Consider the following 27,474-nt stretch of genomic DNA (forward strand, 5'->3'; position numbering starts at 1 on the left):
CTGCAATGTTGAACACACTTTTTAGGAAATAAGCCCCATTGACAGATAATTGGGCTAATAGTACATACAGAGCTCTGGACTGGAGCAGAAAATACGTTCTGAGTGTGAATACAGCAAGTGGGTTGCATTTGTGCCGTTTTTATTTACTTATTCTTATTCCTAAGCAGTGTTGATTTAAGCAGTAATCCAGCCAAATGTAAACGCGGAAATGCCAGGTACACCTTCAAGTGTTCTTCTGCTCAAGCAGTGTTTGTGTCTTTACCTGTCCGGTTAATGTTCGTCTAAACATCATTTATGGAGGCATTTCTAACTGAAGATGTCATCATATCCACAAGTTCCTTCTTGGGGTTTTCTTCTAAATCGGTTTTTAGAGCACCAACCTCTGCCAGTTTCCACTCAAGTTCTGAAATAACAAAGACTGTTGAGACAAACTGAAGTAGCAATATATTTAGCAATAAATCATTTATATCCCAGAATTATGATCCAGTATGTTTGGGTCAATGGGGCACTTGCCCACCAACCTCAGTCTGCACCTGCTTGCCGTTTTACTTACATCCAATCCAGGGGGTTGGTACATGAAATTTTTACTTTCATGATACAACTCATGAACATAGTATTTACAGATAGAACTCAATGGTTAGCTAAAATATAGTGGGAGGAAGTTATTATTTTACACTGGATAGCACAACACTATTGGAGTCATTAAAAACCAGCCTTGTAAATAAGTACTGTATACAGAAATTACTAGCCCTGAATTGCCTACACATACCTTAAAGTTGCCTTCACTAAAAAATAGCAAGACAGCCCATTCTAGTCCTTCTCTCACAGGCTATTTAATACATGTCTTTAAGTAAAAAACTATTGCCTTTAGTTGTGAACTTACGCCAAAGCTTGTTGGTAAAGTAACAATATTCAGTGACTAGTTATCTCGGTTATTCCACATTGAAGCGTTTCACACTTCACATGTTCTTTTATGAACTACTGCAACATTTTACTGTAAAATTTATATTACAATATAAATTCAGTGGCAGCATTGGGGGCGGTCTCTCAACTATCTTCCCATCACTGGGAGACAGAACACTCAGAAGAGTCTCTAGTGGCCATCGGCTCTGCAGCTGTAATCCAAAGAGTTGCCATTGGTGTTTGGTTGAGCTCATAGATCTTAAGGAGGACCAGGGTAGGCAGATCAGGAGGTCTAAAACAGGAAAGGAAGGGGATTTGAAAATAGGGATTGAAACAAGCAGTAGTACAGAACAATATGAGAGAAGGTACAAGGCTGGAAAGGAAGAGCCTGAGAGAAATAAAACTTGGATAAAGAATGGGTGGAAAGGAGTCATTAATATGGCTAAGAACTGCAAAGATAAAGAAGGCTGCAGTTCACATAAATTTGCAATAACTAGCCAGATCTTTGTCTACTGACCTCTAGTTTGCTGAAGTGTTTTGAGCATTACCTTCTACTGTAAGATTTGCTCCTCCACATTCTCTGATTCCAATGAACTTGCCCTTTATCTCTCCACTTTCATACACAAACAATGTAGGTAAGCAACTGTCATGGTAATTTTCAATACAGCTGTTTGCAATGGCTTTCACAAACTTGGTTTCTGGAAATTTTGTGGCCAGTAGACTGAGGTGTCGATTAATTAACACACACAACGGAATGCTTTAAAAATTCAAAAGAGCAAATGTGTTTGATGGTTAAGCTCTGGCACAAATAAGGAAATGCTAAATTAAAAAAACACACACACACCAAACCGCTATCAACCATTCCACTAAATTCACACTCACATTTTCACATCAGAAGGACAGTACGCTACTTTGGGTTCCACTGTATGGCTGAGTTTCACTCCAGTTGTTTCCCTGCTCAGTTCAGCATATTGCACTCAATATTTCTGAGCCCTTTCCTGAGTACATTTCTAAGCCCATTGCACTAGCCCATTAGCATGAGACTGATACCCATGACATGTTCCCAAAGCTATCCTCCTATGCACATAAAGCTGTGCTGCATTTTCTTGCCCCAGAACAAAAGCCAATATGCCATTTGTATTCATGCTCATTCTAGGATGCATCCCCTTACTATGTAGAGGTTCCTAGCACCCTACAATAGGTACACACACACATATATATCCCAGACTGCAGCCCTGCAAAATGCACAAATAGTCTATTGCTGAGGATGGCAACCTGTGACCCATGTGCTGGCTGTGGCTTATTGAGGTTGTCCCAAACATTTGGAAGGCAGCAGAGTAGGGAAGTTTGGACAATATGGCTCTACTTCCTTTCATGTGTATATCCTAGGCCTGAGTTCTTCAACCTTGGATCCCCGTAAGTTGATGGACTACAACTCCCATCATCTCTGACCACTGGTGAAGCTGCTTGGGGATGATGGGAGCAGGGCCGTCTTGAGCAGATTGCGCGCCCTGGTGCTGAGGGGCGGAGATCGCTCCGCCGCCCGCCTCCGCCCTCGCAGGGCGCAATTGGTTTTCGCGAGGCTTTGCCGCGCGGCGCCCACCTTGCCAGGTCGGCGCCCAGCTTACCAGCCCCCCGCCGTGGTGCACTGCGCCACCGGGGGGCTATGTAAAGCCGGCCCTGGATGGGAGTTGTAGTCCAAGATCATCTAGAGACCCAAGGCTGAGGAACATTGGCTTAGGCCAGGCACCTCCAAACTGCAGCCCTCCAGATGTTTTGGCCTACAACTCCCATGATCCCTAGCTAAGAGGACCAGTGGTCAGGGATGATGGGAATTGTAGTCCAAAACATCTGGAGGGCCAAAGTTTGGGGATGCCTGGCTTAGGCCATGTGTGAACTAGCCCACAGTCCTTTCTGCGCTAGGCTTACCTATCAGGGGAACCCCCATTTGCTAGTATGACAGGACATTGCAACTGCTGATAGCATATGAACATAGAGAGTCTTCATTGATGCTCCTAAACTGCAGATCTACAAGAAATCTGTTACAGATATTTGCCTCAGGAAAACCAGTCACAAATTATTAAGAATGGGTGCCTATTCAAGCCATAATCCAGAGTTAACTTTATATGTATATAGTTTTATTCTGCCAAATTTTAAAGCACCCTTTTTGAAATCCTCACTATTACCTTGATCTGTATAAATGGATGACAACCCAGACACCTTTTTGTGCATTTGTAACTTCTTTCACATACTGTTCTCCAGAAATTTCTCTGAGTTCTCCAAATCTTTGTCCTTTTTGCAGTTCTTCTAAACGTCGTTTCCTAGTTTAACAAAAGCCATGTGAACTAATAACTTTTCATATGATTATTAATAGACACCAGGGAGAGAGTTTGACAGTGGGTGGGCTGTGATCACTCCTGTTCCTTAGAGGTTTGGAGGAAAGGAGCATTGTTAGATGTGGGGAACAGTTTATTCTAATGCACATGCACGAAATAGGAATAACAAGAGGGCAGAAAAATAATTTGAGCAATATGCCAACTTTGAGTAGTCAATACAGCATGCAGGAACTTTGGATGTGGTAATCACTAGGTGGCGCTACTGGCTCATGAAAAAGAAATTCCATCAACGTTAGAAATAAAATTTATTTATCCTGTAGTAAATGAATTTCAGACAGTTAAAGCAACAAATAAACTTGTGATATCTTAAAGTCAAAGAAATTTATTGTAGCAGAAGGTTTCGTGGATTACAGCCGCCCTGGGAAACTAAATAAGTTAAATTATGCAGTAATGTTTTAGAAGGGATATGGAGGGTTGTATGGATAAGAAGTGTGTCCTTTTTCTATACTTAATCTCCAGTTTAGAATATTCTTACTCAGTATTGGTGATGGGAGTGGTTACTAGTAGTTTGGCATACCTATACATTTCAACTGCTTTTCTATCTTCCTCATCAAATTCATCTTCAGCTTCTTTGAGTTGTTTCAGGTTCATTTTTTCATATGGCTTCACTAAAAGAAGAAGGGGGGGTGATGAAGAACATGCATATTTCTGGGATTAAATTTCTGGGATTAAACAAATTTTGAATCTGCTTCCAAAAGGAGTATCTGACAGAGGAACCTGAATGGGAAACTTCCATGCTTACAATATTCAAGTTTATGGCTATTGTGCAATGAGCTTTCAATGAAGGCAATTTCCATATATATGCTAATGATGGCTGTGTATATACACATTCAGAAAAAAGTGTATCTGCCTATCCTTCTGCACCTCAGCTGCTTTAAAATGCAGGCTCAGGATCATATAGATGAAGTAGCAAATTTATTTTCCTTCCAGTGGGCAAGGACACAAGGCAGGTACCATAGTTTGAATTGTAATAAAGGCTGTTTGTTTAAAACTCACTGCTTGTAGAAATGGTTACAGGTAGGTAGCCGTGTTGGTCTGGATCGAAGTAAAATAAAAAAATTCCTTCAGTAGCACCTTAAAGACCAACTAAGTTTTTATTTTGGTATGAGCTTTCGTGTGCATGCACACTTCTTCAGATACAGTGAAATGGAAGTTTCCAGGCACTTATGTAGAGAAGGGGTGGGGAGGGGTGGGGATGGGGAGGGGGGATCACTCAGATCACCCCTTCTGAGTGATCCCCCCTCCCCATCCCCACCCCTCCCCACCCCTTCTCTACATAAGTGCCTGGAAACTTCCATTTCACTGTATCTGAAGAAGTGTGCATGCACACGAAAGCTCATACCAAAATAAAAACTTAGTTGGTCTTTAAGGTGCTACTGAAGGAATTTTTTTATTTTGCTTGTAGAAAGTTGGACAATCAGGCAATGTCTAGGTTAGAATAGAATCTTTCCCACTGCATATTAGCTTTCCATTACTTGAACAATGTCTTGGTGAACAATAGATCTGCTATCTGTCCTCTCAAGTAACACAATCCCAGGAAGGCTGAACTAAGCCTTTTCTTAATGTGTAGATCAACCTTTATATTCTGCAAGGCAGGGACAACTTTACTTCTCTATTGTACTATGCCGCCTGGTACAATGCTGAAATGGTGGGTCTTAATTTTAATAATTGACAATACTTTTCACAACTACACTTACCTTCTGCTTCTTTCTGTAAACGTAAAACCATTTCTTCAACTTCATCCTTAACCTCTTCTTTTGGAGGCAGTATACCAAACTCTCTTAGTATGTCATTCCATTCTGTATCTTCGTTTGGATCCTTTTGCAATAGGAATGCAAAATATCACCAATATACAGTAATCTGCCTTGAATCTAAATAAGTACTATCAGAATTCTGCCCATGCAACAGGGCATGCTTGCCTCCTTCTTCCTCATCACAACCACCTTAAAGGATGGGCTAAGGAACAGCTTAGGTCAGGGGTGTCAAACTCAAATTCATTGGGGGCCGCATCAGCACTTTGGTCACCCTCAAAGGGCCGGTTATATCTGTAGGACTATGTGTCCACTCTTTATTATCATAAATTATTGTCACTGCATTCAATTATTACTGTTTTTTGTAATAATGTAAGTAATAACTAGCTCTGAAAGCAGAAACATAGTCAGAATAATGGCAAGTAGATATTCAAATGTACAATTATTGTACAATTTATTGAAAAATGATTTTTGGTAACAGACAGTAATTTTTTTTAAAAAAAAATGCAAATATTGCCAAACACTGTTTATTACACATATGGCAAACACAAGGCATTAACTTTTTAAAAGAAATTTCTGAAAGAGGAGTCCCACAGGAGGAGGCATCAATAGCACTGGCAAAGGGGCTCCGCGGAGTGAAATTTGGTGGAAGGAGCACCTTCCAGTGTTCTGCGCCTATGAACTTTTTACAAGTACAGCAGGAAAACAAATGCGAAGGGAAACGGCAGGCGGGCAGGCGCCCCCTTTCGGGCCCGGAGGTGCGAGGGCGCAGAGCGCCTTTCTCCTGCGTTGTGGGAACTTGCGCGGAGCGCGAGAAGCACGCGCGGAGTTGGCACTCGTACTGCTGCGGCGGACAGGGCCGTCTTAAGCATATCTGGCGCCATGGTGCAAAGATCCCTCCGGCGCCCGCCCCCCCTTCCCAGAGTTGTTGACCCTTTTAGGGAGCTGACACCACTTACATATTATCTCTGCTCTAGGCCTCTGCTCTAGGCCTCTAGAGCAGGAGATGTTATAATTTTGGCATCTGTTGAAGGAGTCACAAGCAAATGGTAGGGAGGAGGGAAGGCGCTGAGTTCGGTCCTGCCTCCTCCTTTTCAGCTGCACCACCAGTTCTTTTAATTCTCTGAGTCCAGCTAGCAAAACGAAATGAATGATGCTGATATATCTGCTTGGGGTTGGTTTTTTTTTTTGAGGGCTCAGGCCGCAGGCAGGCCGGGAGAAGGAGTCGGCAGGACTCGGGAGAAGTAGACTTGGCTGGCAGAGTCGGGAGAAGACTGTCCACGGGAGCGTCGGGAGTGTCAGCCCCTGCCCCCTCCCACACCGCGCGGCTGACTGTGGTGGACTCCGGGCTCCGGCGGGCGCCTCGCGGCCGTCTGGCGGGCGCCGAACGACTCCCGACGTTCGGGAGAGACCTTTGAGCAGCCGCGCTGTGCGGCTGCCGGAGTCCTTTGAGCAGCCGCGCTCGCGTTGGCGCATGCGCAAAGGACTCCCGAACGTCGGGAGCGTCAGCGCCTGCCCCCTCCCACACAGCGCAGCTGACTGTGGTGGCGGGCGCCTCAGGCTCGGGCGCAACTGCCTGCTGCCGCAGGTGCCGGACGACTGCCGCGGGTGCAGCGGCTTGGCGCCTCTGGCAGCCCGGCGCCATGGTGCATTGCGCCACCCGGCCCTGCCTACGGGCCGGCCCTGGCGGCGGAGGCAGAGGCGGCGTCTCCCGGCTGCACATCCGAGCCAAGCGCTCGCCGCTCGCTCGCTCCCCCTCCCCTAGCGCTGCGCTCCTCCTGCTCGCCTGGCTGCTGCTGATACCGCCCTCCCTCGCCGTCTCCCGCATCAAACTTCAGGAGCCGGAAAAAAGCCTTGCCGCGCACACAGCAAAACGTGCCCAGCAGCTGCGGCGGGCGCCCCCGACCCACGAGGCCCCACATCCCGCCTTACCTGCGGGGAGTTTTTCCAGCCCCGCGCCGCTGCCGGGGCTCGGGCAAGGCTCGCTGGCGCTCCGCTCACTGCCTCATATCCAATATGGCTTGATCGGCCCAGGCGCATGCGCCTGCCATCTCCCTCCCCGCTCCCCTCCCCTCGCTCCGGAGGCTTTTTGGGCTTTTTGGGGCTTTTTGCTCACAATGCACTCCCGCGCGCCGAGACAGGAGTCCGCGGAAGGGCTCAGTCTGACCCTCCCCCCTTCAGTGGCTATGCGGGCCACATGACGAGGTCTCGCGGGCCAGATTTGGCCCGCGGGCCTTGTGTTTGACACCCGTGGCTTAGGTTGATACTCCAGCAGCAAATGGAGCAGCAGAAACCGCAATTTAAGAGTCCAAAAGAGGAGACAAAAGCTATGTACCAGGAACACCCAGGAGCAAATGTGGCAGCTAAAATGCACCTTTGAAGAGAAAAGAGAGACTCCATGCAAGGAGCCGAGGGCCTTGCCTGATCAACCACTACAAGGGGTTGACCCTGAAGACCAGTTGCAGTATATTCAGGCTGAAGGGGTGGCTGAAAAGATTGAGGGACAGAATGATCAGCTGAAAAACCTGGGACTGTAAAGAGTTCCAGTCAGTACCAGAAGAAGAAGAGAGGTTGATTGTCCAGGAGTCTGCCAGTGTGGAAGACACAGAAAGCTGAAGCCCCCAAAATTGGAGGGAGTCAGGCCAGAGAAGGAAGAAAGTGCCCCAGAGAAGAGTAAACTACAGGCTGGAGCAGGCATTCCCAAACTTTGGGCCTCCAGATGTTTTGGACTACAATTCCCATCTTCCCCGACCACTGGTCCTGTTAGCTAGGGATCATGGGAGTTGTAGGCCAAAAAATCTGGAGGGCCGCAGTTTGGGGATGCCTGGGCTGGAGGTAAGGAGTGGATGATGATAGTTCCCCACCCACCCCCACTTCATAGTCCATCTGTGAAAGAAAAATTGCGGAAGGAGAATTTGCAGGCATGTGTGTATGTACATGAGGTCACCCATGGTCTTGTGAGTTTTGCCTCTGTTTGGGTGCATGATATACTCAGGAAATCGTGAGAATGAACAGAGAAGATTTTTTTTTTTTGCTGCCAACCTTGGATGGATTAGGTCAGCTAGTCCTGAAGAGGATGCCCCCATATAAAGGCTTGGGGCAGAAATTTGATTTGTAGTAGGGGGAAAGGGGATGAGGTGGGCTGGGCCAAGGACTCATTCCAGGGCAGCAAGTGGGGAAAATATACCCTCTCCAAACAGGTTTGACTGGCACCAGTGCTTATTGTTACAGCGCTATGAGTTTGGGGAGTTAATCCGTATGACCACGTAATTAACCCGTATGACCACGTAATCACAGAAATCCTAGAGTTCGAAGAGACCCTGAGGGTCATGCATTCCAACCCCCTGCAATGCAGGAATCTTTTGCCCAATGTGGGGCTTGAACACACAACCCTGAGATTAAGAGTCTTGAGTGCCTTCTAATCCCTGGGGTTCTGGTTCCAGCAAGGGTTAAAATCTAATGGAAAAGTTTCTTTGTGAGTTAAAGACCCTTAGTATAAGAAGTTGTTCTGTGCCAGAGGGCAAATGGGTGGGGGTGCAAATGGGTGCCCCCCCTCACCTGGCTGGTAGTTAGGGCCAGTCTTGTGTGAGAGAGCTGGAAGCAGGGTGTAGGGCAGGCAGAAGTCAGAGTGTGAGAGCTCTGCCTGATTTTATGCTTGACTCCAAGGCTGTGACTATGATACAAGACCCTTTTGGAGTGTTAATGCTGTGACCTCCTCCATGTTCAACTTGGGTTGTATATATGTGTAACTAAACCATATATCCTAAAGACACCACAGTCCCTTCTTCCCTCATTCCAAAGAAACCAAACCCCGAGTAAGTGCCTGGGACCCATCAGGTGGGAGACTTGGAATTCAGTTGTCTGCTTCCTTATTCCTGAATAGACCACTGCATTCCTAGGCCTGCGGCTCCCCATCTCTGGAATAGAAAACCTGGGCCTTAAAGTTGATTTTCCATAGTTTCACAAAAAACGACTTTGGATACTAGCTGTAATCCGCAAACCTCTCATTTTGTAGTACTCTCACTTTCAGTCAAGAGATCCCTTTGGAGAAATATTACTTGCGTAGCAAGAGATTGGAAAGTGTTACTATTAGCAGGAGTGCTTTATGCAGTGTATCTCACACTTATTCGGAATCCCTGGCAGATTGCAGATTATTCCTTTAGTTGGGTTTCAAAATATGTTGTTGAGACAGAAGATAAATTAAATCAGAGGCAAAGGCGATAGCCTGCCTTTTGTCTCTTCTAATAAGGATTTATGAATCTTCTCCTGGATGCTGAAATTGGATTACTTTGAGATGAGATATGGTTTCCTATTACTCAAGCTGAGGCAGCCTTTAAAGATGAAATACTTACATCCCAAAGGATTTAGAAGCTATCACAGAATCTTCAATTAAACATGTAGTGCATGTAAAGTATGTGGAAGAGCAACTAGGTGACACAATGGCAGTGTTATAAAATGAAATAGTGTGGACTGGATAATTATAAATACAACAAAAGGCTGCATGTGGAGAGCTCCTGTTCAGGGTTCCAGTTAGTGAACCATATCCTCTTCCAGGATACTCAATTCCATCTCCTTTTTTCTACCCCCACCTATAGCAATCAGAATTCTGTGTCCTGCTTGTAGAGCTGGGTAGGAATAGGTTAAATGGCTATAATTCTGTAATTGGCCTGAGCTGAAAATGCAACAAGGTTCTAGAAAGCCAATGCTCAGGACCAAGGTGGAACATTCTGGAACTTTGATTAGTTGGGTGAAAGACATATGAAAAGCTATAGGAAGAAGATAAACCAAACTACAATGGAACATTGGTTCTCGAACGCCTTGGTACTTGAATATTTCGGCTCCCAAACACCGAAAACCCAGAAGTAAATGTTCTGGTTTTCAAATGTTTTTCAGAAGCTGAATGTCCGATGCAGCTGTTGACGATTGTTTCTGGGGCGGCTGCACCAATCAGAAGCCGCGCCTTGGTTTTTGAACGTTTCGGGAGTCAAACGGACTTCCGGAACAGATTACATTTGAGAACCAAGGTACCACTGTATGTTTGACTCCAAGAAACACCTAATACCTTATACCTAATACCTTCCAGGTCATGTGGCCAGCATGACAAAGCCGCTTCTGGCGAATCAGAGCAGTGCACGGAAACGTTTACCTTCCCGCCGGAGTGGTACCTATTTGTCTACTTGCACTTTGATGTGCTTTCGAACTGCTAGGTTGGGAGGAGCAGGGACCGAGCAACGGAAGCTCACCCCGTCGCAGGGATTCGAACCGCCGACCTTCTGATCGGCAAGCCCTAGGCTCTGTGGTTTAACCCACAGCGCCACCCGTGTCCCTTATTTGTATTAAAGGGATGCACAAAAGCTGAAACACCATTTAAATATTTAAAGGGGCAAAGTGCTATACAGTTTAGACATACTTTTAAAACTGATAGTTAGGCTGCCAATATCAGAAACGGCATTACACAAGTCTGTGGCGAGACGGCACGTAGGATAAATTGGGGTTGGAAAAGGTTTCAGAAAGGGCAACCAAAATGAGCTTGCAACATTTTGGACTTTTTAGTTTAGAGAAAAGGTAAGAGGTTACATGGTACAAGTATATTAAAACTTTCCACGGCATGGCGCAAGTAGCTAGAGAAAACGTTTCCTCCCTCTCTTGCAACACTAGAATGCAATGAAGCTGCATGTTGGAAGATTCAAGACAGATAAAAGAAAGTTCTTCATATAGTGTGCATAGTTAAACTATGGAACTGCCCATAGGAAATTGCTATGGTAATGGATTACATTCTATCTTTCTGACCTGCATGTTGTCTTGCTTGTGTGCAGCAAGAGTGATCCCTTGCTACCTGGCCCTGGAGTGCCAGAGAAATATGAGGCCAGGCCTGCGCCTAGTTGGCAAGCCGGGTAGATAGAATGACCAGGCAACTGCTTCAGAACACAACTTATTGTGGAGAACATGTGGGAGGAGCCAGCTATGAGATTCCAACTGCCATTGTGAGAGCTCCATCTTCTTTTGTAGTGGTGAGTCTCAGTGATAAGTTTACATGAAAGAGGTGGTAGGTAGGACAGCTCTGAATTTATCAGTGCACTTTCAACAATTTATTCCCCCTGCATTGATCAAGTTCAGGTTAATGACATAAGACTTTCGTGGGACACAATTGTTTGGCGCTACAAAACAAGGCTGCCTGCTCTTTCGCCTTTGCTATTTACAACAGCCATCAACATTTCGGCCAGTAAAGCAGGCGACCCTGGCACTGTAGGTTTAACATTAGAAAGAAGAGAAGAGAAAAAGGAGGTAGGTAGGTGAAGATATAAATAAACATATACTGTATAGACAAAAAATGTAAAAATGCGTAATTGTTAAAGGTGCGTTCATTCTGCAAACTGGTATCGCCAGCTTTTTTCATACACATGGTGGACACAATCTGAAGTGAAGATTCTGCTTGATTTTTAATGAGATGCTCCAGCCATGCTTAGATGGCTTGTCAGCTGGCAAAACTATTTCCCAACACCCTGATGTATGGTGGTATATTGTGGTTACTTGGTGACAGGAGAGATACACAGAACACACGAACAAAGGCATTTATGTTAACTTCATGTATTCAACAGCTATGTCATAACACTAATCCCAGCCCCCAAGCCTAACCCTCAGGTGACTCCTAACACAAATTAAGCCCTGCACAATGACAAAGGGCTTACTTAATAAATTTTTAGGGGGCCACATGGCTCTTTCTTTTTGCTACAGTAAACTATATCCCTCTGGAAATAACAGATCCAGTTAGCTGAATAACTGGCTATTGTTAGATGTGCTTTCTAAACGTGTTTCTAATTCATGGCACCCATTCTCCTCTTTGAAAGTTTTACCCACTGCTAAATTTCATTGACTATAGTTCCACTGCTCTGTTTCTCCACTAGCAGAAACATCACAGTATGCAAGAAGGGCCCATTTGATTTCATGTTAGATATTAGCACTTAACCATAATTGCAAACCATAAGACCCAAAGTATGACATTAAAAACTGAAAAATTCTCATTAAAAACAACTCTCTACAGAGTGCCTTTATTTACAACAAAAGGTGGGGGGACACACACACACACACACACACACCACGTGTAGCAATACTGCTATGGTCGAAGTATTTTGCATGCAACAATCTTAACACCAACAGTATTTTGTTTTCAATTTTATTACACACATAGTTGCAAAGAATGTGAGATGAGGAAACAGAATTATTTTAAGATACTTCGGAAAGAAACAACTGCACCTTAGGCTGCAATCCTATGCTGACTTATTTGAGAGTAAGCTCCATTAAACACACTGAAACTTACTTGTTAGTCAACATGCATAGGGTTTACACTGCATTTTTTTTAATTATAGGAAATGTACATAGTTGATGAAGTATCTAAAAAGAAAGAGAGAGAGAGCATTTTACATATAAAGAATAGGATGCCCATCTTGTCTGCAGTCCTGTGATGATTTTAGGTGTAAGGCTGAAGAATCCTGAAAAAGATAAAAAAATGTTCAATTATATAATGGGTAGTGACTTTTAAAATTGTTACAATCCTGGCAAAGGACATATATAGACTGGCAGTGTTAGGGGATGGAAGTTCCCTTTTTGAACTCCTCGTTTAAACCCCTGAATTTTCTTAAGAGATCCCTTGCCATCACAGACACGTCCCACCCAATAATCACATCTTGCCTATAACAGCCCAGGAGAAGTATGGCCAGGTGCGTCACTTCTCTCCCTTCCATTGGCTGGTTCTATCTGTGGGTAGAGCATGGGGGCTCCAGCTTTGCAATCAAGTGGAGATGAAGACAGCAACTCCCTCTGCCCCCCAGCACCTTATGACCAATGTCAAACAAGCTGTGGTTGAAGCCAGGTGGACCTGTGAAAACCAAGAGCCCCAAGGATACAGAGACTTCATGGCATTTTGATCCACGCGATCTCAGTCCCCAGAATACATTAAATGCATTCAGCGTTGCACTCAGGTGGGCAGGGGCTGGACTTAAAACAATCTGCTCTGTAATTTTTTAGAAAAGGGTTAAGTCACTATTAAATTTAAATTTCGGTAGCCTGGTTCTAAGAAATCATCACAGCAATAATGCAGCTATTATTGCTAGCATAATGCTATGTTGGAAACTGTAATATAACATGCTGTTAGATCTCAAGGTGAAAGGTGGCTAATCAATCAATCAAACAAATAAACGGTTCTGAGTGAAAAATTAAGGTTTATACCATTTTAACGAAATGTAGCAGATCTCCTTCCATTGCGTGGCTGAAAAAGAAATAATGTCAGATAAGTAGTATCTTTTTGAATGCTTTAAAAAGAATTTTAACTGAGTAGCCCACTAAAATTGATTTAAAAATGTAAACAAATTTAAAGTGGATTCTAAAATGCTTGAATTTGTTTGTTTCAAAATCACCGGCATATTACAAAAAAAAAAAAAATACACACCCTGAAGATAAAGTAGCCCCTACTTTGAATTCCTCCAGGTATTCGAAGTTCTTCCTGAAAAGAGAATAGATTTCAAAACAACACATACTTGAGTAGCAATGTAACAACAATTTATGCTGCAACACAAGTGATCATAAACAGCATGAAATATTGAGAATTTTCTTATTTAAAAATTAATAAATAAAATAATATAAATTTATAATGATTGCATATCTCTAGGATTTGTGCTATGGCTAGTGGTAGGGATTGGGTGGAGAGTCCAACCTACTTTTGGTGACAGTTTAGAAAGAGAAATATAAATATGCAAACAAAAGAAGCTCTCAATTACTTTAATGAATACATAGATTTGTGGAAACCTACATTTTGTTTGTCTAAAATTGGAATGAGAAACAGTGACAAGCTTCTTTCTATTACTGTGCCTTGGTATAATAAAAAAATACATAAATCTTTTCAATTATTTAATGAACGAGCAACAAAGAAATATACACGCACAATTTAGCTTTTTCTCTGTCTATAAGGAGGAAAATAATTCCAGGAAAAAAATGTATCCAGGAAGCCAACCCAATAAAAATAGCTATTAATATTAATATTAAAAGCTCTTTGCCTTGCTTAGGGGAGCAGGTAAGATGTGTTTGGTGTGCCAGCTCTGGAAGGTAAGATTTTTTCTGTGCGGGGGCTATGCCAAGGTTTTTGTTTTTCTGTATGTAATTCCGGCTTTACGTGCTATTCCCAGAAGACAACCCTCGCATAAGATGCAAGTATAGCAAAGCATCCACATCAGCACTCAGGCACAATATTCTTAAAAGTTAGGCAGTGCAGTTAATCAGTGTATCTGCAAAAGCTGTAGCAAGAAAACTGAACGACTTTTAAAAGTTAGAAGCATATGCCAAATAAAATGTGAAATTCAGATATTCAGTGGGTTGAATCGAACTGTGCCCTTCCATTTCTGGAAAGGTTTTTGATTCTCTAAGTCAGTGGTTTCCAGTTAGCTAAGTAGTGCAGACCCCTAGTAGTTTTTATTATGTGAATGGTGCCATGGACCCCCTGGGTGGGTTACGTGGACCCATAAAGTCCACGGCGCACCATTTGGCAACCACTGCTCTAAGTGAAGAAGAAAGAATGTGATTTTTGCCAACTCTCTCTCCCCCCTGCAACATTCTGTGCCCCCCCACCCAAAATCTGTTCTTAAAGATTGGTGGGCTCTCCAGAGGAGTGTTGAAGGTACGGGGGGCAGCAGGGGGCGCGGAGAGAGAGAATTTGTAAAAATTGCCTCCCGTCATATTCTATGAGCAGAGGCCTCTGTTAGATTAAAGACTCTTCCACAAATATTGAATTCAACACATAAATTGCAAATATGATTATCTAAAGGGCACAAGCAAGACTCTTTTTCAGCCTTGCAAGTTATTCCGTATAAAATGGCTTGCTCTTTTAATTAATAAAATAATTTCAAATACATCTTGTATGTCTTGCTATTTCCTCAAAGGGCACTGCAGGTATTTTATATTAAATTGTTAATGCATGCTAGCAGCCTGCCCTGATTCCATTATGTAATTATTTATCAGCTGGACTCTTCACAGTTTTAGCATTTGTGCTAAGCAGTTTTGGTTTCTTCTTTGCTTTCTAGTTAACTGCTTCCAAACAAAAATCTGATAATCTCAGGCTGTGATAGTGCAAGTATGTATTGGCTGTTTGCATCATTTCCCTTTCTAACATGTAAAAGAAGTTCTGAAATATTTATTAGTAGGTCACATACAAAATAATCTGTTCTGATTTCTCCTCTTAAAGGCAAGCAACAAAATAGAATCATCGAATTGTAGAGTTGGATGGTTCTTATTTTAGTTGTTTTTTCAGTACCTCATGGGATTAGAACTGACTGAATTTGAAGCTCTGAAAGGAGAGGAAGAAGGTAGTAGCTATTCATATACATCTGAAGTTTAATCAAATGAGTAGCATCTTAAAAATTGATAGAATGTGGCAATATTCCACCCAGTGTTTTTTTAATGGTATCACACCTCAGGAAACTAGCTGGCTCTTGAAGACTCAAACTTGGTGACTTGTTGAGGCTGTTATAGCCAGCAACTAGACGGCACTCTTATTCCAAAAAATGCATGCATTACAAAAACAAATTTAAATCCCTCCTTTTTTTTCCTGGTGACGTGATTCATATTTTAAATTCTCTTGATTTAAAAGCAGCTATCCTGGCAGCTCTGCTTTTAAGATTGAAATAAATTTGGATTTTCAATTACTGGACTTTTCTGTCCAAAGTAACAGAGCTGAGTATCTCAGAAAGGATATTTCACAACTGACTGGCAGATCTATTCTTTAGTTGCATTTCCAAGTAAAAAAAACATATGCTAGATGAAACCAGTGGCCTTGAAAAGAAAAGAAAAAATCTACCCAGTCCAATGCCCGATAGCATGGAATTGATCGTTCCCAGTGGACCCTATGAGACTGTGATGGAGTCATCTAACAAATTTGCATTTTGCGTCAAGGAAATCTAGTCAATCTATTCAAAGCTGTGGCAGAGAGATCTAATTAGTGCAAGAAATTAAAAAGGATGTTGACAAAACTAAAATTTGCACTAAGGTATGTGCCCCCTACAGGTGGCTATGATAGGCAGAGTGGCCTGAAATCACATATTCAGGCAAGTAAGATTATCTCTCTTCTGACTCATCACTGTTAAGATCACTTCTGCTAGCCCTTGCCTCCCCCACTGCCCATGGCTTTCATAAAATACTAGCAGGGATAAATCAAGGTTCAACAGGGCCACTTTTGCTGGTATTACTAGGGTCAAAGATCAGGTCACAAGACCGCTGAAGAGCACCAATATTGTCCCGTGCAGCCTTGGTACGAGGATATTAAGCCTGATCCTGTAAAATGTTGTCTCTATACATGGGTGTAGGCAGGGGGGCAGGAGGGGGCAATTGCCCCCCCCTAGAAGCAAAGGCTGAGGGGCGCAGTGTGGCAGCCCCAGGCTCCCGCTCCCGGCGCGAAGCTCCAGAGTCGCGCAGGGAACGCAAGCCTGGGGCCGCCTCCTCCGAAGACCTGGGAGGCGCAGAGGAGGCAGCCACAGGCTCGCGTTCCCTGCGCGACTCTGGAGCTTCGCGCCGGGAGCGGGAGCCTGGGGCCGCCTCCTCCGAAGACCTGGGAGGCGCAGGCCACGTGGCCCCGCCCACATTTCCGCTGTGGCCCCTCCCCTCCCGCCCCTTGCCCCCCCCTAATTTTGATCCTGGCTACGCCCCTGTCCCTACATAGGACTAGCCCTTTGAATGACATTATTAAAACCCTTAATTTCAACCAGCATAGCACGACCTCAAATCCAGCCATTCAAAAGGAAAGATAATACAGTTGTTTAGATGTATAAAATGGCCAATTATTAGGTTTTCCCAGTTTATGTAACTTTCCAAAATGACCTATTGCAATATACAGGTAACTCTTCTGAGGAGGAAGCATGCACATGCTTTAAATAAAGCACAGTCTCGGTCAATCTTGAAAGACGGTATAATGATACAGAATAATAAACAGCATGTTTTAGAAAGAAAAATGGATCATTACATACGTCTGCTTTGTATCTCTTCAGTCTTCTCTCATGCAGTTGTGGAACAAGTTGCAGCAAAGGATGCAGGACAGACGACTGAGAGGATATGAATACAGACACATGAACGACAATGAAGTCCTGGCCTCAGGATGTATACACAAACAAACAAAACCCATCACTGCAGCACTGACTCATAAACAGAGCACACAAAGACGTTTGATGGGACAATATTTTTAGACATTGCCATAGCTGTTTCTGATGTTGCAATTTCCTGCATAAATGATGGGGGAAATAGTAGCACCAAGAAGTACCATTCCTGTGTTTGTTTGCAAGCTTGACATGGGCATGCAGAGCCGCTTCCAAGAAGATGCACTGATTGGAAAAGCAAATGAGAGCTGAGTGTTTGTTGTCAGGGCCTCGGTGGCAGAATCCACTCTTGCCTCTGGAGAAGCAGCTACAATGGATTCTCCATTCTGGCAAGATCTCACACAAACCCTACAAGATCACACAGATACCTCCAGAGGCTTCCATGACTTCTTGTGGGGCTCTCATGAGATCTCACCAGAAGCTGTGTGTCCCAGTAAGCGAGGCTTTGGTAATGGCAGCAAGGAAAGAGGGTGCTGAGCAGTGTGTGCACCTTCCTGTTTCGCCTCAGGTGGTGAAATGGGATGAGGTGCCTCCAGGGCCGGCTCTAAGGCAAGGCTGGGTGGCGCAATGCGCCAGGGGGGCATCGCACTGCCTGCCAGACAGCCTTGCTGGGAAACAGGACGGGGAGGGGGCGCCGGAGGGATCTTCGCACCACAGCGCCAGGGCGCCACATATGCTTAAGATGGCCCTGGGTGCCTCTGCTTGTTGCCATGGGACATCTAACACCACAGACATTAGATAAAGCTCCCTAGGGTTTCTTGCTAGCAGGACAATCTCAGGATAATGCCAAGTTCCTAGATATCCAGACAGGAAAATTTTGGAAACCCAGGAAGAACTAATAAATCTAAGCAGCATCCAACTGTACTGCAAGAACATTTGGCTCTGCAAAGGAATTCTCCCACCCTCTTCTCTCACCTGCATGTACACATACTCCCTAAATATGTTCTGCATGTTACCCCAAGGCTTTGGGGAGGGCACAGGAAGCTCATAGGGAGAAGAGAATTTCTATTTTGCATGCAGAAATCATTGCACTAGCATATCTGTTTAATAGCATTTCATACATAATTCTTCATCTTGGTCACAAAGAAGAACTTGCCTCATTAATCAAGGAGTAAAGGTAAAGGTAAAGGGACCCCTGAGTGTTAGGTCCAGTTGCGGATGACTCTGGGGTTGCGGCGCTCTGGGGTTGCGGCGTACAGCTTCCGGGTCATGTGGCCAGCATGACAAAGCCGCTTCTGGCAAACCAGAGCAGCACACGGAAATGCCGTTTACCTTCCCGCCAGAGCGGTACCTATTTATCTACTTGCACTTGACGTGCTTTCAAACTGCTAGGTGGGCAGGAACTGGGACCAAACAACGGGAGCTCACCCTGTCACGGGGATTCAAACCGCCGACCTTCTGATCGGCAAGCCCTAGGCTCTGTGGTTTAACCCACAGCGCCACCCGTGTCCCTAATCAAGGAATAGTGTCCCCTTTATCCTACACAGATCCCCACAATCTATATGCCCCCTTCCAGAAGCCCTCCACAATACAAGGTGCAATATTTAGGAGAAAAACTGAAGCTGAAGCTTCAGTGAGGCCAAAATACTTGAATGGCAACTCAAGTTCAATATGCTAAGTTAGTTTGAAGGCACACAGCCAAGGTAGGTGTTTATTGGATTGTTGTTTTTATTTTGATTATGCATTTTGTGGTTTTATATTTTGATCTTATTCTGTGAACCGCCCTGAGACATGTGTGTATAGGGAGGTATAATAATAATAATTTATTATTATTATTAATAATAATAATAATACCCCCCCATCTGGCTGGGCCTCCCCAGCCACTCTGGGCGGCTTCCAACAGAAATATTAAAATACACTAATTTCTTAAAGATTAAAAGCTTCCCTAAACAGGGCTGCCTGTATATAAATTCAATAAATAATTATTATAATAATACTGCTAAAAAGCAGTAGTTGCTGTCCACAGTTGAAACAATTCTGGACTTCCTTACCTCCTGCTCTTCTTCATTCCTTACAGTGCATTCCTAAACAAATCTGTACAGAAGTAAGCCACACTGAGTTAAATGGGACACTCCCAGGTAAGGGTGTATAGGATTTAAACCTCAGTCTACGTGCATTCTGCTCTACTGCTTTCCTCGCTTCCCCCAGGAAACCTCAAGCCTAAATTTTTGTTGCCCTACAAACCTGAATCCCAAATCAGAATACAGTAAGCCGCTCTGCAAGTGCTCCAATATACTTGCAACATCTGTTAGTGGTCAGGGCATAACTGAACAGCACTGCACACAATGTTTCTCAAAAATATTTCATTTATATTCTTGTTTAAAAAGTGTGAAACATTTCATGCAGCAGATCTATAACCATTATTCACAAAATATATTAATTGCATAATGGTCTATTCTGCGCCCATGAGGTTCAAAGCTAAAGATAAAATACATCTTATTATTCTATGACTTCGTAATGAGTTAGGTGTGGTTCTAATATAATTACATTTATCAAAAGATTTGTGTGGGGTTATTTATTCAAATACTGTGAGGAATCAAAAGCCCAGCTTATTTAAAATGTATGTTTTAAAATGTATTCAAATTTCCATTGGTGTATAAACTTGGTGATAAGCTAAACATAATAAAATGTACAACTTCTATGGGACTGCAACATTGAATTATTAGGACACAAAGTAGCTACCAAGATATAAACCCCAAAGAAATTGCAAATTCACGACAGCTTTGTCACTTTTAGCTACAAAATATTTCTATATTTATAACATTTTAGTAATACGCTGAACTTTGGAACAAAAAAATCCATTATATTGCCTATTGGTATGAAGGAATCAGACAACAGTGGCAATAAACATAGAACACTGATTATGTTACAAAATGAACAGTAATTAAACAGATATGAACTTTAATGTAAGACACACACACTGGTGTTTTGGTGGAACTTTAAAAGAAAGACCTTATGTAAAATGTTATTCCATTATGTTTGCATATAGGATATTTCAAGTTTGTTTGTTTGTGATAAAACCCCAAAAAAGAAATATTCTAAACTGTTCTTTCTGAAGAAAACTTTATTTTATAATTCACACTATCTATATTTGTAGCTGGAATCCTTAATAAAGGAACTAGTATTAACTTTTTTGTGTTTTAGAATAAAAACATTAATTTGTATTAGAAGGCTATTCACCCTCAAGCTTTAACTTTAAAATGTATTATTACCTCAGATACGTCTTTAGCCAGTTCCTTATATGTCTGTCACTCGGCATCCATTTCTTTCCCTTTTTTTAATTATACAAGTTTTACTAAATTTAGAAACTCTGGCATTCACATTTAGCTTTCATCTGTTGTAACTAGGCTATAAGCAAGATTGGTTCTTGGTTTTAAAAAACTTTTTACATATTAGGAATTCAATATCAGGCAGAATCAACTGAAGCCCCAATAATAATGATGATAATATCATGTTGTCTTTACTCACAGGGGAATGGGCAGTTCAACTTACCAGAATGTCTGAGTTGCCTGTGTCATGGGTCTTAGAATAATGGAATAAGAACTGTTCAAAGAAATTAAAAGTGGATTTTACTTTGAAACAGATTAATATGTAATGATTTTTGAGACAGTTAACACACAATATTTTTTTAAAAAAAACACACACAAAGAACTTACTCTTTTGGTGTTGTCCTTTTCATCTAACTCCTGTGGAAATAATTGGCAAAGACTTTCAACAACCAAGGACTGGACATTTGTGGAAAACAAAATAGCATGGTACAGTACTTATCGTTTTTAGTGTTTTTGGAATTGTTGATTGGGACTGCAACCCTAGGCACTTTTATTTGAGATTAATCAGCTCCATTAAATTTACTTCTGGGATTTGCTTCTGAGTTAACATGCATAGGATTGCACCATTAACTGTTTAAGATTTTAAGTATTTTATATTCATTTCTTCTCCACGGTAGCTATACTCCACAGAAACTACACAGAATCAAAAAAATTCCCCCAGAACTGTCATCTGGCTGTTCACTGCAATTGGTTCAGAAGTCTGAGTCTACATGGAATGCCACAACTGCTTTACAGAGGCAGACAATGGCATTAGATAATTCTGCAAGATAATTTGTGCCGTGAAACCACAATCAAGAACGAATTATTACTGAAACACAATACTCCACCTAATACATTGCCAATATTTCTGCGCATTTCATACTCTCCTTATTGGTTTTGGTTTCAGTTTCTTACAGAATGCAATGGTTGCAGGGAATGGCACACTTTCGCAGAAAGTTCTAGCACTATAATAACAAAAACTACAATGTGAAGTAGAATTATATCATGAAAGTATTCCAAGGATAATTGTAGAATACATCTTTCCTCAGGGTAATATTTTGTCCTAGTAATTACAGGGCACTATACAGGGCACTAAAGACTTGTCCCTAGAAATCCTATCCAGCTAACACCCTCTGGATTCTGATATCTCTCTCTTGATATGGTCCACGCACACTAGCTTATCTTTGTGGCTGCCCTATATAGTCCACTAGCACCAGAATCTTTGTTTATAGAACATGGTAACTGAGATAAGATTCTAAATTGCATACCAAGGGCACCAGCATCTCAATAAATGTTGAAAGAGGGGGGAGACACAAGATTTGTCTATGAGTCATATGAAGGTTAAGTGGCCTATCTTTCCACTAAGGCTTTGTTCTGTTTTTAAGCAACCAAGGAATTATTGAGCTGAAAGTACACACAAATTCCCAACTGCAAAATGTTAACAGTATTGATTAGAAATAGCGGACTCCGAACCGTCAGCTGGCACACATTCTGTTCTATAAGACTTTCTAGAGAAACAGTGGCACATAGTTTTGCATCTGTACTACTTCTCAGACATCAAGGAGCAGTTTTGCTACCGTGTAAGTAAGTAAACCTAGTTTTCTGCAAAGAGCCCTGAAGAACTTGCTGCCAGAGAGCCACAAAGCTGAGAATTGTATCAGTATTTATTATACACTGAACTGCACAATTGCAATGCCCTATACTGTACAAAATATGCTGGCAGCCATGTTTCGGAAATAAAATGTTAAGTGGATTTACCTGAGCTTTGTGTAGAAGTTCCAGAATCATATAGCAAAGGTCTTCCAATGTATTAGAGGACTAAAGGAGAGAGAGAGAGAGAGAGAGAGAGAGAGAGAGAGAGAGAGAGAGAGAGAGAGAGAGAGAGAGAGAGAGAGAGAGAGAGAGAGAGAGAAGAATCTGAGGCATGTGATAAATGAAGCAATACTTTGACAAATTTAGCATATTCAAATTATTGTTATTTTATTTTTTTGACTGGGCTGACCTGAGATGGAGTATCCCTGACCAGGTAAGAAGAGCACACATCATCTATCTGTAAATATAGACAAGAGAGCAAACATAGCATAGGATTGAAATAGAAGCAAAATAGGAAAATAAGATGTTGAGCTTTATGTGAGGTCCCATCATTTTTAATATTAAGTTGACAGAGAACGAAGGCTTACCACCACCACCCCTCAGAGAGCCAGACAATTGGACACCAACAACATAATCTAACCAGAGTAAAGGTTTAAACCTGAAAAGAGCTAAGAGCCTAATTCCTGAAAGCATGAACATTAGTTGTTCTGTTCTTGTTAAATCTTGTCAGGACACAAGCTCTTTTACTGGCAATATTCAGCCACAGCTGTTCTAAAGTGTCACTTGTGCTCCTTCAATCTGCACCGTGGAAGTGTGATGTGCACACTATCTCGCATTGCCGACAGCCCCTTACCATGCCATTGTGGTATTGGAAAGCAGATTGCTCCTTTCAAATAAAGAGAGCATATATTGTTCTTAAGGAACTCTAGCAGGTGTGCTAATAATAATAATAATGATAACCATAAATGCCTTTTCTAAAATAAAAAAACTAAACAAACAGTACAGAAGATATTTCACTGTACCTCATTTGAAAACTGCAAATCTGGTTCTCCTTGTAGAACATGGGGTGCCATCGGTGCACCTGGAAATTAGAATTAATTGCCTGTTCATAATATTATTTATAATACGGGGTTCTCTGGGGTATTATGGGAGGGGTAGTACCTCTGGTGGGGACACATCATGCTCCTTCTGGGGTAGTTTGTCCACCTTTGGCCCCCAGCCTGCATTCAGCTCTCATCTGTGGCTCCTAGAAGCTATCAGCATGCAACAACGGCCACAGGAACAACTTCGAGTGGCCATCTAAACCAGGTGAGGGCAAACCAATGGGTGTCAAACCCTTGGTAAGTTAGGGACTTCCCCTGCATGTGAAGACAAGTTCCAGTGGATTGAGTGAATGAGACCAATAGTGGGTCCAACATTCAAGAAGGTGGTTTCTGCACATGCTGTAAAGGGGCAGGTGGGTCTTGTAAACCTGGGAAGGTTGCCTGTCTAGGAGAAGGAAAACTCTGATCCTAAACCTCTGCTGCCTTGTTGGATGTCTTCAGTAGAAGAAGAGGCTAAGGAGTAAACCCTACACAAATCCAGAGTGGAGTCCCTAAGGATGGTGACTTGTACACCTCCTTCCATCAACTCCTGCTGCCAAGCTGGTGTCAAACATATTGTTCTGCTTTCCTTTGGACCACATCAATGAGGCTGAGAGGGGGGGGTCTTGTCGTGTGGGCATTCCAAGACCTCCACACACACTGCCCAGGCTTGTGCCGTGGAGAGGTCGCTTCAGAGCTGCTAACAGAGCAAAAGCAATGTGGTTTGACTTTACCTGGAGGCACACTCTATTGCCAACATCAATATGGGGTTCTCTAGCTTGTATGTGTGAGCATTTCAGTGAAAACTAATTAATGTTACAGACAAGAGAATGATGTTACGATTCAACACTTAATAGCGCCACAAACCATTTAAGCACTGAATATAAGTTCTGTACTGTATCGATTGGTCTGTTTTTTTGTTTATTTGTAGTCAATGGCCATTTCAATGTAACTCACAAATCCAAGACAATTTGCAAATATGTTAAACATGTACATTTTCAGAAATAAATATTTCAAGCTTTGGAAAGAACAAAAATGAAAGATATTGATGGTGTATCTCAGATACAAGGAGGGCTTCACACAGAAAAGAGTTGTTTATATTTTTAAAAAAAAAGCAAGGAAGTTGTCTGAAGCTGTAAAAGTATTATTTAAAGTTGTCACTAATTCTATTTACTATTTAGCACCCTGTTAAATTCCACATAAAATGACAGGGAGACTTTGTATTGAACAAGGTTTTTTTTCTTTTTGTTCAGTTTTAAAAAATGGAACGTTAAGCGTGATCAGAAAAAAATACAGTACTTCCTTAGGCAGTTTGGTTAGAAATGAATAAGCTCCTATACAAAACTCGTGCTGGAACTAGACATTGTCCCAGCAAAGGCATGTTCCAAACCTCCATTTTCTCAGACGATGTAAAAACAGGTGGGCACCCCCAGAATTAAATGTTTGTCCACAAGGAAAGCTTTTTAGTGAAAATTTCAGAGCATATGAAAATTGTAATGATTGCCTTCAGTGGCCTGCACTTTTATGGCTATTATAGATATATATCTACTACTAACTCATGCGGCAAGCGATCTTCACTGGCAGATAATAAGAACTGGAGGGGGCAGAATCATATTTAATATTTGGAAAGAGATTGTCTGTCTATTCCGACTTTTTAGCTGCTTTCAGTCTTGCAAGTGTGTAATCTGAAAATGAAGGACAGAAATAAAACATTCCTTTGCATTTTTATTGGCCCACAATTATACTATCCATAGCAGCTGTGTAAATTAGTATTAAATTACTATGTTTATCTTCTTTATCATATTTATGCAGATTTTTAAAATTATAAGTTCCATATTAAAATTAAAATTTCCATATTGACTATGGAAATGCAGAGCAAGTAATGAAGGTTATTTTGTTTTGCATTTCATGCTTTCATTTTACAGATGCAGACTGCATCTGCGTATTGCATTCAAGTCAAGGGAATAAAATAAATAGCTTTGTTCAGGATTATAGGCATAACTTCTTGTTCATTACCCCATACATTTTCATTTTCTTTTGGTAAATCTAATGGACTAGAATAGAAGAAATGCTTGCTAACTATACCCTGCACAAATTCCTCTGAACTTTGAAGTTGAAATTAAACTGACAGCTACTTTATTATTAAGATTTCATTCAGGGTCATGTATATCACCCTTTAACATGCCCATCCTACATGCAATCAGGATGATTAAAGAGTAGACCTTTTCCATCAATGCTTAACAAGGGAGGGGAGAGTCTAAACCACAGAATGGATTGTGAATAGAAAAGAAGGACACTTGTTTTTTATCCTACTTTTTCTACAAAATTTATCTCCCACATTAGTTTAGAATCCAGTAACGTGCTGATGCTCAGGCAGGCGCTGAATGAAACAGAAGAATGAAACACCTATCATTTACTGTGATTTTAACTAATCTACAGTGTAGGTGACTTTCAGTTAGGTGCCGCAAATTTACTCTGAAAGTGGGGAAAAACGAGCAAATGCTATTGCTGGTTTACTTCTACTACAGGACAGGATTTTAAAATCAGCTCTGCATCATTTTATAATAAATTGGCAGCAGAAATCTCACCTTACCACCTTATGGGACAATTCCATATGACATGCCTTGGAGTCTTCTATAAGCCAAGATGCAATAAATTACAAACAGACCTATATACCATTACAAGAAATGACAAAACTGATAAAACTGTTGTCGTCGGTAGGATGGTATTAGGCTGCCATGAAACGACATCAGCTTTTGAGTTTCACATAATTCCTCATCAGGCACAAAGGCATGACATTTTCAGGCACAGCACCCATAGAGCAAACTGGATCACAACCCTGCTCCATTCTTCTCCCTGACAAAAGATCTGCAGCTGTCTGCCAGCCAGCATCTCAATGTAATGTAGCAGGGAAGAGCTACTACCGTACCCGCTGGTGTCCGCCTGTCTAGCCTGCATCAACGGAATGCAGAGTCAAGAAAGAAGCGTGGGTCGCTTTGCTTCTTTGCAAAGGGCTGAAAAGCTGTGCCTTCGTAACAGAGCGGGATTTATAAAGCTGCAAGCCGTCGTGTGCGTGCATGGTGGCCCTTTATAAATAGAGTTTTATTTTTTTTAGAAAGATCGTTTTGGACGTAACTAGCTCGAAATGTGAAGAGACATTGCATTTCCTAAAGACCCGGAGCTGTCGCGCAAAGGAAGGCAAAGAGGAGCCCTCATGCCAGGGAAGGGGCAGCTCTGAAACGGAGCGCTTACCTTTGCACGCGCTCGCCCCAAAGGCGAGGAGGAAGAGGAGCAAAGCCCAGGCGGCTCCCGAGCCAGACCGCAGCTTCCTCGGGTTGGAGCGGCGGCAGGGGCTGCTGCTGCTGCTGCTGCTGCCAACGCCGTCGGCCACAGGCGGCGCAGGCTGCTCTTGCCGCCGCCAGCAGGCGCTTGCCCTTTGCATGGCGCCCGTTCCCGCTTTTGGCGCGCGCGGCGTTCTTCCCCTCGCGTTGGCGCGCGCGTTTTTCCCGCCGCTCTGCTCCCGCACTGCAAGCTCCAGTCAGAGGAGCTCAGGCTTTTAAATCTCCCGGACATGAGGAAGCCAGGCAGGTAGGCAGGCGGCAGCGGCAGCCTGACTCACGGCGAGCGCGTCACCCCGCCCTCCTCAGCCTCTCCTTCCCGCCCTTCCCGAGGAGTGGGATCTGCCGCGCGCGGGAGACGACAGCGAGGAGTAAGTGACTTCCAGCACGTGGCAAGAGGTGGCTCATGAGGGGCGTTGGAAACCCCGGGGAAGGGCCGAGGTTCTCACCCAGGGCGTGGGAGCCACTTCGACCTAAGTCGCCTCAGGGAGCAGAGGGGAGCGCTCGACTATGACAAGTAAAATTAAAATAATTGTTGTTGTTTTGTCATTTAGTCGTGTCCGACTCTTCGTGACCCCATGGACCAGAGCAGGCCAGGCACTCCTGTCTTCCACACTGCCTCCCACAGTTTGGTCAAACTCATGTTGGTGGCTTCGAGAACACTGTCCAACCATCTTGTCTTTTCCAGGGAGTCTTCTCTTCTCATGAGGTGGCCAAAGTATTGGAGCCTCAGCTTCAGGATCTGTCCTTCCAGTGAGCACTCAGGGCTGATTTCCTTAAGAATGGATATAGGTTTGATCTTCTTGCAGTCCATGGGACTCTCAAGAGTCTCCTCCAGCACCATAATTCAAAAGCATCAGCTTTTCTGCCGCAATCAGCCTTCTTTATGGTCCAGCTCTCACTTCCATACATCACTACTGGGAAAACCATTGCTTTAACTATATGGTCCTTTGTTGGCAAGGTGATGTCTCT

At 42.9% G+C, this 27,474-nt stretch overlaps 2 protein-coding genes across 6 annotated transcripts; both read right to left on the minus strand.

Annotated features, from left to right (window-relative positions):
- Positions 1–281: 281 nt before the first annotated feature.
- On the minus strand, positions 282–7,090 carry PDCL2 (phosducin like 2). The gene is made up of 6 exons (XM_060278255.1): positions 6,983–7,090; positions 4,997–5,117; positions 3,817–3,907; positions 3,090–3,224; positions 1,452–1,660; positions 282–403 (listed from the first exon to the last, which is right to left on the minus strand). Exons 1-6 carry the CDS (start codon positions 7,088–7,090, stop codon positions 282–284), a joined length of 786 nt encoding a protein of 261 aa, XP_060134238.1.
- A 4,205-nt stretch (positions 7,091–11,295) lies between these two features.
- On the minus strand, positions 11,296–26,785 carry NMU (neuromedin U). 5 transcript variants are annotated; one of them, XM_060278795.1, is made up of 11 exons: positions 26,417–26,505; positions 23,244–23,440; positions 23,105–23,163; positions 22,492–22,539; positions 22,248–22,307; positions 20,838–20,867; positions 20,674–20,724; positions 17,056–17,130; positions 13,497–13,550; positions 13,277–13,316; positions 11,296–12,540 (listed from the first exon to the last, which is right to left on the minus strand). In XM_060278795.1, exons 3-10 carry the CDS (start codon positions 23,153–23,155, stop codon positions 13,281–13,283), a joined length of 405 nt encoding a protein of 134 aa, XP_060134778.1. In that variant the 5' UTR covers positions 23,156–23,163; positions 23,244–23,440; positions 26,417–26,505; the 3' UTR covers positions 11,296–12,540; positions 13,277–13,280. The 5 variants fall into 5 exon arrangements, 4 of the variants coding, with proteins under 4 accessions (XP_060134778.1, XP_060134775.1, XP_060134777.1 ...); XM_060278792.1 differs by lacking the exon at positions 23,244–23,440 and having other exon boundaries at positions 26,417–26,778; XM_060278794.1 differs by lacking the exon at positions 26,417–26,505 and having other exon boundaries at positions 23,244–23,780.
- Between the last annotated feature and the right edge of the window lie 689 nt (positions 26,786–27,474).

The sequence above is a fragment of the Zootoca vivipara genome, chromosome 9 (genome assembly GCF_963506605.1).
Source record: "Zootoca vivipara chromosome 9, rZooViv1.1, whole genome shotgun sequence".
Classification (NCBI taxonomy): domain Eukaryota; kingdom Metazoa; phylum Chordata; class Lepidosauria; order Squamata; family Lacertidae; genus Zootoca; species Zootoca vivipara.